Source organism: Panthera tigris, chromosome A3 (assembly GCF_018350195.1).
Source record: "Panthera tigris isolate Pti1 chromosome A3, P.tigris_Pti1_mat1.1, whole genome shotgun sequence".
In the NCBI taxonomy this organism is placed as follows: Eukaryota; Metazoa; Chordata; class Mammalia; order Carnivora; family Felidae; genus Panthera; species Panthera tigris.
In genome coordinates, this window is record NC_056662.1 from 29,990,731 (window position 1) to 30,004,933 (window position 14,203).

The 14,203-nt window shown below is 41.5% G+C and overlaps 1 protein-coding gene and 1 pseudogene across 8 annotated transcripts in view; one reads left to right on the plus strand and one right to left on the minus strand.

The window, feature by feature from the left end:
• ATRN (attractin) overlaps positions 1–14,203 on the plus strand; it is a 157,682-nt gene that overhangs the window by 116,045 nt on the left and 27,434 nt on the right. For all 8 annotated transcript variants that reach the window (XM_042980835.1, XM_042980829.1, XM_042980830.1 and 5 more), the window contains exon 25: positions 12,987–13,048. In XM_042980835.1, the coding sequence (XP_042836769.1) occupies positions 12,987–13,048 (62 nt within the window). The remainder of the gene's footprint in view (positions 1–12,986; positions 13,049–14,203) is intronic.
• LOC102960571 lies at positions 3,937–4,863 on the minus strand (annotated as a pseudogene).

Genomic DNA, 14,203 nt, shown 5'->3' on the forward strand with positions numbered 1-14,203 from the left:
TTAAGAATTATAAAGCCATGAAATACATCTAGAACTGAGCGACTTAAAGCATAAGTCTTTCTTTGTTTCAAAGTGGCATTTAAGGTTCTTATACTATCTTGTGATTTTCATTAGGATCATTATTTATTATTCCTTCTTGAAAGCCTCCTCTCTTTCACTTTCCACCTATGGCTTTGGCTGTTTCTTCTTAGTTTTTTAATACCATTGTTCCCTTGGATTTCCTCTGGACCCATTCTCCCTGGATAGTTTCATCGACACCATCTGTGAAAAACACCTATGGCTAGGAAGGGTAAATCTCCATTACTAACAGACCTCTCTCGTGTGACCTCCATATCCAGGACCCAATAGGCTTCCCTTAACATCCACTCACTCCACAGACTTGTAGCCCAAAGCAGCAGTCTTGAATGGATAGGAGGAGCTGTCGGACGCGGGGTGGCAGGATGTGCCCACATTCTTCTGGGAGCCCTGGGAGGAGAGGGGAGTGTCCCATGCCACCTGGGTCTGAGTGAGGATGAGCAGTACCAGGGCTGAGTGTCAGGAACGTGAGGTTGGGGAGTAGGGGTGTTTGGGGTGGGGAAAGGGCATACCCAGTCACTTTCAAGAACAAGCAGGAGTTCACCAGAGGTGAAGTGGCAGCTCTGTGAGCAAGGTGCTGGAGAACTAGGCAGAGGCTGTCATGACGAGACTGGAGGCTTCAGCAGAGGGGTTGAACCCTGACCTGAAAACCACTGGGAATTGTTGATGTGTCATAAGCCAAGAAGTGTCCAAAGATCAGTGTTTTTGAAAGACCCTTTTGGCAGCAGTTGGGAGAATGGTTTGGGGGGAGCTGGGCCTGAGTTGGGAAGTCCAGGTAGAATTCTTACTTGGAAACCCAGGGGAGTGGGTCCATCAGGTGTCCCTCAGATACACCTGGTAGCAACTTTCTTTCCTCATCTGTGCCTCCACGGCTGTAGACTTGTCAAACTTTTCACCCTACAAAGATTTCCTTAAGGGCAAGGAGGATGCCTTATATGTCTGTGTCCTCAGTGTCCTAGCATAGTGTTGATCAGCTGTAGACACTTCACAAACGTGCACTAGATGGATGAATAGTTGTAGGTACGAGAGCTTTCGGGTTGGTATCAGAACTTTGTGGGGTTTTTTGCAACTTTTCTAAAGGTGCTGAGAGCTTTTTCTGATATTGTCAGAATGATTGCCAACCAGTGCTAAGGTGCCAGCTCGGGTTGGAGACCAAGAATTTGTCATCCCAGTATGCACAGTCTGGTGTTACAGGATTGAATTGTTCTAGAAGTTGTCGAAAGTGGTAGAAGAAAAGAAAGGGATGAGGACACAAACATCCTAATTTCACAAAGAGGGGCATTAAGAGATAACTATATGTATTGAAATATTTAAGGATGAAATGATAGGAAACCTGGGATTTGCTTCAAAATAATATGATTGTGGGGAAAGAGGCTAGCATATGGATGAAACAAGACTGACCTTGGGCTGGTCATTATTACAACTGGGTAGTGAGCACACTGGGTTCATTATTCTGTTCTCTCTACTTTTTAAATTTAAAATTTTCCATAATAAAAAAATGCAAAAAAGATCATACAAGTGATAGAAAAAAAGAATAAAGGTCTGAGTGTATTATTTAACCTCCTGAAGGTAGCCACAGCTGGGCCAGCAGCCTAGGCTAGCTGGAACCTAGCACATCTAGGCCAGCTGGGGTGTATCTTGGAACTGACTTTCTTTTACTTTGCAGGAAGTACACAGCATTTTACTAGGGTTTTACCAGTTATTGGCTGCTGTTGGGCAGTCTCTACAACAGTCAGGAGTCTGGGACAAAACCCTGTTTTCCCTCAGTCTAACACACCTCACCCTGGTGAGATGGCAAAGGGAGCCTCCCTGAGAGCTGCTGGGCTCATCTCCAAGCACGGGTGCATCAGAGGCCTGAGATCTCCTCCCTCTGGGCTATGAGGACTGGGAAGCTTCCTTCCAGAGGGCCATGGCCAAATTGCCTCCTGCTTCTGCAACCGTTTGTGTGTAACAGGCACATCTTTTCCCTGTATCCAAGGGTGGTTTATCCGTTCCCTGTCTCTGTTGGCATCCTTCAACACCATCGCCCTCATAACAGTGACACAGAAACTGACAGAGGCCCTAAAAACAATGATGTGACTATACTGGAAGGAGCTGGTGGAGACAATGGCCTAAATCACCTTTGATTATAGTAGGAAAGTCAGTAAGTGGTGCCTAAAATGGCTAAGTCAAGAAATAGCAAATAAAATAAAACAAAACACTAATTAGTGATAAAAAGGTAACCCACAGAAGAACTGAAAAGAAACCTAAATAAAGGTGGGGACCTCTGGAGAGAAACCTTTACAAGAGGAAATAGGGAGCAGGAACCATTGGTTTGCATGATTAGCTCTTTTGTCCTTATAGATATTTCAGCCAGGTACAGTATATGTAGTTCTTAATGACTTTGAAATTACTAATGATCATGATAAAATGGAATCAGAATTCTGGAGAGTGGTGGAAGGAGTGGCTGGAAGGACAAGTGGGGAAGAAAGCACAGAGCAGTGTTGAGGTGGGAGGCTGGGAGGGCACGGATGGTGAGTGTTAGCTAATCACATGTCAGGAAGGAGTGGCTCGGTGGTATTAACTTGCTTTGAGGCTCTGAGCAGAGTCTGGGTATACGGTTTCTGTGCCAGCACAAACCAGCATTAGGTGGCTAGTATGTGAGGCCAGTTGATGGGCACTGGGATCCAGTCCAGAGCCCGTGGTCTCAGTATGGAGTTCCAGATAGAACTCCCATTTGTTTTTGTTTTGTTTTTAAGAAAATTATTTTATTTTTGTTTTTAGTGTATATATATAAATATTTATTTATTTTGAGAGAGAGAGGGGGAGAGAGAGTTCGACAAGGGGAGAGACAGAGAGAGAGAGAGAGAGAGAGAGAGAGAGAGAGAGAGAGAATCCCAAGCAGGCCCCACGCTGTCAGCCCAGGAACCGTGAGATCTTGACCTGAGCCTAAATTAAGAGTCAGACGCTTAACCAACTGAGCCACCCCAGAATACTTGTTTTTAAAGTTAACTAAAATTAAAAATGGTTTGTTTTCCAGTGAAGTTGTTAACACCCAAAACTATTCACTTCACTATGAAGTTTATAACAAAAGTGGACCTATATTTAATCTTAGCTGATATTTGAATAGTTATATATACACTACACAATGACATCTGTTCTTTTTATCAGAGCATACCCTCCCAATCAGACACACAAATGCAGAAGTAACAGTGTTATTTTCATTTTTTCCTATTCTAGTAAAAGAATCTAATTTCTAGAATTCATAACTCAAAACTGTTCACACAGGTTTAATTATTTTTTTCTTGTTCATGTCTGAAGAAGAGCTTCTTAAGAAATTTACATTTTACAATCTTTGAAATATAAGAAAGTTACAGAATCTGCTGAGTTATATATGCAGCATATGCATTCTTGGAAGTTATTTTTGAAATATAAATTAATCATATATATCCATGTTACACACCCTGCTATTCATACATTCCTTTAAGCAACATTCAAGTATATTTGTGCTTTGTATGTTTACATTACTTTAGAGCCCATTTCTAGTTTTCAGTAAAACTGAAATTGTATATCTATAAAGATTTCTCAAATATTTAATAAGTGCAAAACAACCGTTATGAAAATATAAATCACTGTTACAGCTTTTTGATCTTTCATTTTTATGCATTTCCTGTCATCCATGTCATTTCCTGTTCTTTCGGGAAGCTGATAAATTTTTATCTCTGCAATCTCAGCTCGGGAAGCTGATAAATTTTTATCTCTGCAATCTCAGCACGGCTGTTCTCTCAGCACAGGATAACAGTCTGTATATTGCAGGTTTTCTGAACACACAGCAGTCACTCGGCCGTCTCAGGTGTAACAGTGAAATCTGATAGTTTCCAGTTATTTCAACTGTGGGACCACCTTGTTAGCTGCTTCCAAAGAATTTATTAGATTCTGCAGCTCTTCTTTACTTATTTCGACAATACGGTTTGACTTCGCCATTTTCTTTTACATCTAGATTAAAGTTTAAAAGTAGCATTTGTGGGTCACCTGGGTGGCTCAGTATGTTAAGTGCCGGACTTCAGCTCAGGTCACGATCTCACAGTTTGTGGGTTCCGGCCCCACGTCAGGCTCTGTGCTGACAGCTCACAGCCTGGAGCCTGCCTCAGATTCTGTGTCTCCCTCTCTCTCTGCCCCTTCTCATCTTATTCTCTCTCTCTCTCTCTCTCTCTCTCTCTCAAAAATAAATAAACACTAAAAAAAATTTTTTTAAGTAGCATTTATAATGTAGCAATCTTGTTACTAGACGATGCAAGCTTTAACTGCCAATCAAAATCCTGTAGCTGTGAGAAGAAATATCAACTATTTCTTGTAACAGAGCCTGCCTGATTTCATCTTTTCCTACTTTTTAAGCATTTCATGATAGCTTCTTGATGAAATTAATTCAGCTGATTCAACTGCTGAAATACCTCTTCATCAGGTAAATTTTTACCAACTACAGCTTTGAAAAATTTGGTAATATCTTCTAGAACATTCTTCCATTCTGTTGAATCCCAAACACAGCGCGAATCCTGGTAGAGAGGATAAGCTCGGCTACAAATGCTATCAATTATTTTGTGAAGAAGCTGCAGGCCCACCTCTGCTGGAAGCTTCTGCAGCTGCCACAAGGGCATCCAGTGTTCCTTTATTCTTTTTTTGTTTTAATTCCAATATAGTTAGCATACAGTGTGAATACTAGTTTCGGGCGTATAGTATAGTGATTCGGCAATTCCATACATCACCCAGTGTCCATCACAAATGTACTTCTTAATCCCCATCCCCTGTTTCACATATCCCCCACCCTCCTCCCCTCTGGTAACATCAGTTTTCTGTAGTTAAGAGTCTGTTTTTTGGTTTGTCTCTTTTTTTTTCTTTGTTTTTTTTTTTCCTTAAATTCCACTAATGAGTGAAATTGCATGGTATTTGACTTTCTCTGACTGACTTCACTTAGCATTACACCTTCTAGATCCATCCATGTTGTTGCAAATGGCAAGACTTAATACAAGAAAACTTTTCTGTGGCACAGCAAAACTCAAGGTGGTAGCAGCAGTAGAGCCCGGTGAGAGTGGTCACAGAGTCTTCCATCTTTGACACAGCTGAGGCCTGAGTTCTTACAGGAGGAGTCCATTCTCTCCTGACTTCCAGCCTTGCAGTGCCACAGCTGTGTGGCAAGATTGGCATGGTGAAGCCAGGAGCCCAGATGGCAGCCAAGGCCACTTTGGCCCTCTCAGATCCTGAAGTGAGATCTTCAGCGTCTGCAGAGCCTGTTTGAAGAGCAGAGGGGCCCCGGTCTGGACAGACTCCCAGACCAGTAGGAGGTGAGCCCTGGTGAAGCTGCGGGCCTCAAGAGCCATCGGAGCAGCCCATCAGGATTCTGTCAGGTACATACAGACCTTGGGTTTTCTCAGAGCCCACCAGGTGCTGCCTGGGAGCTAGCAATCTTTACTTCTCAGGATGGCCAGCTGTCCTTTCCCATCCTCTACCTTGTGTGTTCATAACAGCGAAGATCACTCATGGTGGAGAAGATAAAGGCAAACTAGAGGTCCTTCCCTCTCTGTTTTCAAACCTTCTGTATTAAACAGTGGTCTTTCCCTATTAGTTCAGTATTCATTCGTCCATTCGTTCACTTGTTTCCGAATACCTACTTTTCTGGATTGCATATAGTAGATGTAAAATACAAATGTTAGAAAAAGAATCTGTTCTGTGGTAGTTTAATATAAGAAGTGCCTTAGTTTTTTTTAATTTTTAAAAAAATTTTAGAGCACCCTCCCTACCACAGTTGATAAGAAATCCATTCTCAGAGAGCCCCATCCCCTTCTCAGGACTGCAGAAACCTCAGGACTTACCTGAACCCAGAGATCTGGGGAAGGCACTCTGATCTTCATTCACTGACTGCCCTGGCTTCTGGCCGTTAGGTTTGTTTTAAGACAGCTGTCCTCATTCCCATGTGTCTCAGACCTAGGCACTTGAGCACAGAATAATCAGTGAGGCCCCAGAGCCTCCCCAGGCCTACCATGCAGTCACCCTGTATTCCTTGGCCCTTTCAAAACTCTAGAACATCTTCTCCATTCCTTCCGTTTCCTGGTCTCAGGGTTTGGGCCATACCTCTCTGTTTCAAAGCACTATCCTCATCCTTCCCCCTTTCCCCACCACACTCCCACCCCTGGAGAAGATCCAAGTTCATTTCTTTGGGGGCCAAACCTTCCAAGTAAAAATGACAAATTTTTTCAGTGTAGTTCCAAAACACTAAAGGAATTGTTCAGGGGAAGGAGCAGGGTAGACTCTTTCCTTTAATTCTTTAGTTCAGTGTCCCCTAAAATACAGTCTTTGGACACCAGCATCAGAATCACCTGGGGAGCTTAAAGCTTCAGGAGTAGAAATGGGATTCACGCTTTGTTGCAAGCTCTCCAGAGTTTGAGAACCGTTGTCTAGTTCTTGGAATACGATGGTGTATTTGCCCTCTGGAGGTCAGGGTATCTGCTTCTGTGGGAGGTAGGGAATTGCCTTTTTGTTCTTTATCCTATAGCAATTAGAAAGTCAGAAATTGATACCTTTGTAGACAGAAGAGTACAGGAATCTGTTTTTCCAGGACATCTCTTGCATACACAGCCATCATATAAGGTGGAATATGACTGTCCCATGCCCTGAAAGGGAAGTGGATCAGGCACTGGGAATGTAGAGAAGAGAGAGCCAATTCCCAGTGGAGGAGCAGGTGGCAGAATGAGGAAGGGAGTGTTTGGACCGGGTAGCAAGGGACAGAGGGTGCCCACTGCAGATGGGTGGGCAGGGCATTCTGGTGACGGAAAGACCAAGTTCAGTAGTAGAGCAACCTGAAAACACGTGTTTGGCAGAAACAAAATTACTGCGTGGGAAATGTAGGCCCACCGTGCACTCCCCTAAACCCTGGGGCTAGCTGGGCTTCTGGATTTAGTTTCTCAGATTTATTTAATATGCCCAGAGGGTCCCCTGGGGAAGCACAGCTTAATCAAACTTACTGCTGAAAGTGAAGCAGAAGCAGGTTGTGGAAATGTCAGGGGACATGAATTCTAGGTTTGCTGGAATGTGGGGAGCGATACCTACTAAAGGGAGAAAAATGATACTGTGAGTTTTATTTACAAATCGTAATGATGTTTTCTTCCTTGTATTAAGTATATTTTATTATAGACAGTCCCCATTTTCTTCAGTGTCAGAAAAGCCACAAGCACTTCAATGTTTGTTTCAATGTCTATTTTGTAATAATTCATGGAAGAAAGTTCTGATTGGAATATTGTCTTAGGTGAAACAAAAGCACGAAAGTGTTTAATTTTACAGTTAACAAATTTTAAATTATGGTTGCAACCATGAGCCAATTCTTAGAAGAAAGAAAACTCAGTCAGGTCTTAACTCAGTTTTGGGGGAAGGTGGAGATAGGGTCATTATTTTTCCAGTTACCCTATTCATTTATTCAGCACATATTTATTAAACACTCTTATGTGCCAGTCAGTGCTTTAGGCACTAGAGACATGTAGTCAGCAGCAAGGTCCCTCCTCATGGATCTTATTTTCTAATGAAAGAAAAAGACCATAAATAAATGCACATCTAAGAAAACTTGAGCAAGATAAGTAGAGGTGTGGCTTCAGTTGTGCAGATAGATAGTGCCTGGAGATCGGACAGCACTGATGGAGTCCTTCACTTCAGATTTGACTTCACAGCATGATTTAGTAGTCAAGAGCATCACCAATTTTCCCAGGGTCCTCTCTTAATCCTCCCTGGAGCATTTTGAAGGACTTGTGTTTTTACCTTCATACCTCTTCAGTTGATAATCCTGCCAAGTCCTCATTTGCCTGTGGTTTTGTGCGATCAGTTCTCCAACAGCACTTTCAGTAAAATCTAATCTTCCACAAGATCACTTTTGCAATTGGTTTGCATGTCTGATGGTCTGAGTAGCAACAGTGCAATTCATGCTTGTGGTCCCACTGTAATTTTTTTCTATTTAAATTCTAGTTAACATATAGTGTAATATTGGTTTCAGTAATACAATTAGTGATTCATCCTTACATATAACACCTACTGCTCATCCCCTTTAAGTGTCTCCTTAATGCCCATCACTCATTTGCCCCATCCCCCCCATCCACCTCCCCTCCAGCAACCCTCAGTTTGTTGTCTGTATTTAAGAGTCTCTTATGGTTTGCCTCCCTCTCTGCTTTTATCTTATTTTTCCTTCCCTTCCCCTATGTTCATCTGTTTTGTTTCATAAATTCCACATATGAGTGAAATCATATATTTGTCTTTCTCTGACTGACTTATTTCACTTAGCATAATACATTCTAGTTCCATCCACTTTGTTGCAAATGGCAAGATTTTATTCTTTTTCATCACCGAGTAATATTCCATTGTGTATATATTCCACATCTTCTTTATCCATTCATCAGTCAATGGACATTTGGGCTCTTTTCATAAGTTGACTGTGGTTGATAGTGCTGCTATAAACATTGGGGTGCATGTGCCCCTTTGAATCAGCATTTTTGTATCCTTTGGATAAATACCTAGTAATGCATTTGCTGGGGCGTAGGGTAGTTCTATTTTTAATTTTTTGAGGAACCTCCATACTGTTTTCCAGAATGGCTGCAACAGTTTGCATTCCCAACAGCAGTGCAAAAGGGTTCCCCTTGCTCTGCATCCTTGCCAACATCTGTTGTTTCTTGAGTTGTTCATTTTAGCCACTCTGGGGGTGCCTGGGTGGCTCACTCGGTTAAGCGGCCGACTTCTGCTCAGATCATGATCTCGCTGTCAGTGAGTTCAAGCCCTGCGTCGGGCTCTGTGCTGACAGCTCAGAGCCTGGAGCCTGTTTCAGATTCTGTGTCTCCCTCTCTCTGACCCTCCCCCGTTCATGCTCTGTCTCTCTCTGTCTCAAAAATAAATAAACGTTAAAAAAAATTTTTTTTAGCCACTCTGACAGGTGTGAAGTAGTATTTCATTGTGGCTTTGATTTGTATTTCCCTGATGATGAGTGATGTTGAGCATCTTTTCATGTGTCTGTCTTCTGAATGTCTTCTTTGGAAAAGTGTCTATCCATGTCTTCTGCCCATTTCTTCACTGGATTATTTGTTTTTTGGGTGTTGAGTTTGATAAGCTCTTTGTCGATTTTGGATACTAACCCTTTATCCCATATGTCCTTTGCAGATAACTTCTCCTATTCTATCAGTTGCCTTTTAGTTTTGTTGATTGTTTCCTGTGCAGAAGCTTTTTATCTTGATGAAGTCCCAGTAGTTCATTTTGGCTTTTGTTTCCCTTGTCTGCAGAGACATGTCTAGTAAGAAGTTGCTGTGGCCGAGGTCAAAAAGGTTGCTCTCTATGTTCTCTTACAGGATTTTGATGGTTTCCTGTCTTATATTTAGGTCTTGAATTTGAATTTATTTTTGTGTGTGGTGTAAAAAAGTAGTTCAGTTTCATTCTTCTGCATGTTGCTGTCCAGTTTTCCTAGCACCATTTGCTGAAGAGACTGTCTTTTTTCCATTGGATATTCTTCCCTGCTTTGTTGAAGAATAGTTGGCCATACATATGTGGACCCTTTTCTGGGTTCTCTATTCTGCTGCATTGATCTGTGTGTCTGTTTTTGTGCCAGCATCATATTTGATGGTTACAACTTTGTAATACAGCTTGAAGTCTGGAATTGTGATGCCTCCATCTTTGGTTTTCTTTTTCAACATTGGCTATTTGGGGTCTTTTCTGGTTCCAGTTTTAGAATTGTTTGTTTTGGCTCTGTGAAGAATGCTGGTGTTATTTTGATAGGGATTGCCTGGTGTAATTTTGAATTGTGTTTCCCCTTCTCTCTCAGAAGTTTTCAGTTTGGACAATAAGTTCATCACCCTGTCAATCAAAGCTTAATCCACAAAGACTGACATGGTAGGTGCGGTGTTGAGCAAGAATAGATGTTTCTAAATGGTCAGTCTGTTCATAAACACTTTTATGTTAGGACTTTTTTTTCCCCCTACAAAACCTTTGTAATACGTAACAAAAGAGATTGCCTTAATGTGAGTCTTGGGTAGCAGCCACGCTGGCAACCAATTTGTATTGGTTCGTTGTGGTTTTGAATTAGACATGAACGTGGTGTTTCCCTACTTCACCAAGAAGTCAGCTGTGATCGCGGCACTGAGGAGTGTTTTGTGGCACAAGGGGCACAGACATCTGGTAGTCCTCAGAGGGTACTATTCGCATCCGTGCTTCCTGGCACCTGACAGTGGGGAAAGCATCTCAGGATCACTTTAAGTCTAAACAATGAGGACATACTAATGCTTTAAAAGATGAAAGTCTAGAAACAGAATTGGTTGGACTGGAATCTGTTACCTTCTCCTTCTTTATATGCTGTAACCTGGAGTCCTCATTCCTCAAGATTGAATAACCTTGTTTAAACAATTGTTCTTCTCCAGCTTATTAAAGAGCTTTTGTGCAAGGGTGGTGGCCATATTCTCAAAGGATCTTATTTGTGACTGGTTACTGTTAGAAAATGAAGTAAAAGCAAAGAATGTGGGTTTCTCCTTACCTGTGGCATAAAATCTATGTATCTTTGTATTTCTGACTATATGGTGGCTAGAGAGAGGACACAAAAACTGAAAATTCTATTCCCCATAATGTCCTATAGCCTGAATAGGTAGTGTTGGAACTTTATTTATGGAATGTCTAAAAGAAAACAAGACCATCAGAAAAGGCAAACATTGGAAACCTCCTATGCCTCTTTGAGTCTGGTTGTAAAAATAGCACAAAGCCAACAGTACAAGAGGGTTCCCATTTCTCCACATCCTCTCCAGCATCTGTAGTCCCCTGATTTGTTCATTTTGGCCACTCTGACTGGCGTGAGGTGGTATCTGGGTGCGGTTTTGATTTGTATTTCCCTGATGAGGAGCGACGTTGAGCATCTTTTCATGTGCCTGTTGGCCATCTGGATGTCTTCTTTAGAGAAGTGTCTATTCATGTCTTCTGCCCATTTCTTCACTGGATTATTTGTTTTTCAGGTGTGGAGTTTGGTGAGTTCTTTACAGTGTGGAGGTTCCTCAAAAAATTAAAAACAGATCTAGTCTATGACCCAGCAATAGTACTGCTAGGAATTTACCCAAGGGATATGGGAGTGCTGATGCATAGGGGCACTTGTTTCTAGCAACACTTTCAACGATAGCCAAATTATGGAAAGAGCCTAAATGTCCATCAACTGGTGAATGGATAAAGAAGTTGTGGTTTATACGTACAACGGAATACTACTTGGCAATGAGAAAGAATGAAATATGGCCTTTTGTAGCAACATGGTTGGAACTGGAGAGTGTTATGCTAAGTGAAATAAGTCATACAGAGAAAGATAGATGCCATATGTTTTCACTCTTATGTAGATCCTGAGAAACTTAACAGAAGACCCGAGAAACTGTTAAGAAGAAGAGGGAAAAAAAAGTTACAGAGAGGGAAGGAGGCAAACCATAAGAGACTCTTAAAAACTGAGAATAAACTGAGGGTTGGTGGGGGGTGGGAGGGAGGGGAAAATGGGTTATGGGCATTGAGGAGGGCACCTGTTGGGATGAGCACTGGGTGTTATATGGAAACCAATTTGACAATAAATTTCATATTAAAAAAATAAAAATTGAAAAAAAAAAAAAAAGCACAAAGCCTTGAATTGTCCCAGTGCTGGGACTTTTCTTTCATTACCATAGGATGGAAGCTGTTGTCTGACAAAGAGAGTTGGGTGGGATTAGAAAAAGAAGCCGCTAATCATTTACTTCTCTGATTCCTGTCATATTTATTGTCTGTGCTGGAGCAGTAATCACCTTAGTCAATAATTGTTTTACTTACAGTACCATTGTCTCTCCAAGGAGGGCTATGTTCTCTTTAAATAAGCAGGGAAGAGGCGCCTGGGTGGCTTAGTCACTTCAGCATCCGACTTTGGCTCAAGTCATGATCTAGCGGTTCATGGGTTGAGCCCCACGTCAGGCTCTGTACTGACAGCCTGCTTCAGATACAGTGTTTCCTCTGTCTCTGCCCCTCCCTTGCTTGCACTCTGTCTCTCTCTCAAAAATAAACATTAAAAAAAATTCATAAAAAATTTAAAAAGCAGGGAATATGCCATAACATCTGGCTAGTACTATGAGTATTATACCTAATATAATGACACAGTTATCATACTTAGTAATAAATCCTGACATGCTTATTTTTTTCATGTTCTAACATCTCTGAAATCACGATGCATCTTAGTCAATGATTTTTAAAGCATTTTGTCATAGTATAATTGACAATGTTTTTTCTTAATTGTATACAAAATAATGCCTGTTTCAGTCAGTGGTGTCTTCGATGAACTACATTAGGGACTTTTTTATATTCTTTGCATAAAAACTATTAACCGTGTAATAAAATTATTTAGGTTCCAACTGGTGTTATATTGGTTGTCAGATGATACTTAATGTAGTAAAACTTGAGATACGGGTTTTTTTTGAAAGGACACTATCCTGAGTGAGTATTTGCTGAGCATGTAAGTATCAAAGGGATGAAGGGCACAGAAGAAGCTCCTGAGCTCGAGGTAGATCCAAGAACTTGAACTCAAAGCAAACAAGGAGAGCATTTTGTCCAGAGGAAGGCAGAGGAGGTAGCAAGCAAACTGGCTTGCCTGGCATTGGGGTTTTCATGTTGGGGGTCTGAGAGGTCTTCAAGGTCACACTGAAAGGACTTAGATCTGATGTCAAGAGCAGAAAGGCTGGCACTCTGGGAGTTCGCGTTGAGGCTTCAGAATATTACCTCTGGGTTGGCAGTTAAGCCAGAAAAGAAACTAAAGGGTTAAAGAACTCTTCCTGAGCATTTCAAGTGTGTCTTTTAGCTTAACCCTTGAACCAGGAAGGCCGAGTTGATGGTGCTGCTCAGTAGTCTACCTCCTCACGCTGCCTGTTTCTCCCTCACAGATCGCCTTCTCCCAGCACAGCAATTTTATGGACCTGGTACAGTTCTTCGTGACTTTCTTCAGGTAATTTCACTTCTACAAACCATATCCTCTCTTTTGATTCAGGTACTTAATCCCATTAATTATCAGCTCATAAAAGATAAATGAATAATCTGGTGTGGGCAAAACAGATCCAACTAACTTAATAGGCCTTTTTGAGAAGTTACATGTTGGTTGCAATAATGTAAATTCAGTGTAATCTGATGAATGAAAACATTTGCTTTGTATGTTCTGGCTTTTGGGAGCCGCTTTTCATGTATTCTATACTAAAATGTAGATAATTTGGACCTTCATATGGGGAGAATTTGGGGTTGAAACAATCAATAATGATTACTAGTGTGTGCTACCAATATGCTGCTTCTTGTTCAGGGATGATTCAGGTGATTATCCAGAGTTTTTAAGCTAAAAGTAACTTGTTACTTCTTGGGATTCTTTTATTTTTAACTTTGTTTTTATGAAATACTGTATACACATAATTGAAAAATACACATGCTCCAGATCTCATAAGAGAAAGTAGCAGCATCCTGCCCCACACCTTCCCATCCCTTACTTCCCTCCAGTTTAAATTGTCGTAAGGATATTTAACTTCTCCATGCTTACACTATTTCTTGATTTTCCAGTTCAGTCTATCTTTCGATGTCCCACTATAGATGAGGATTCATTATCGCATGTAACCTCACCCAACAACTCCCCACATACCACGAGTGCGAAATCCCCTGCCTTCCCCCTCATGTCATATAGTTACATCACAATGTTTGGCTAAATCAGTGCTCCCGTTTTTGTTGTTACAACTGTAAAACCCCTATTCACAGCTGGGTTGAACTATGATTATACCTCCCCATTTTTTGGATGGGGGAATCACTCTTTGTTTATCGTAACCTGGGTTTTTTCATCGTTTGGTTTTCTATGTAACTAGCCCTGATTTGGTTTTCTGTGTAACTAGAACTGAAAAATCTGTCTGTGGTCAGACATAAGCAGGTGTAGTCTCCTGGTTTCAGTTTCTTTTGGAGATGTCTGTCCTGGAGCCCTCCAGCCTGCTGCCCTGGGTGCGCTAGCTCTGGAGGCCTGCTGCACGATTACCATCTTGGGAACTTCTTCTGCCTTCCTCTTGTGTTGAAATCTCTGTTTCCAGGATCTCCTGTCATTATCTCCCTATTTATTTCCTCCTTTTACTGGGGC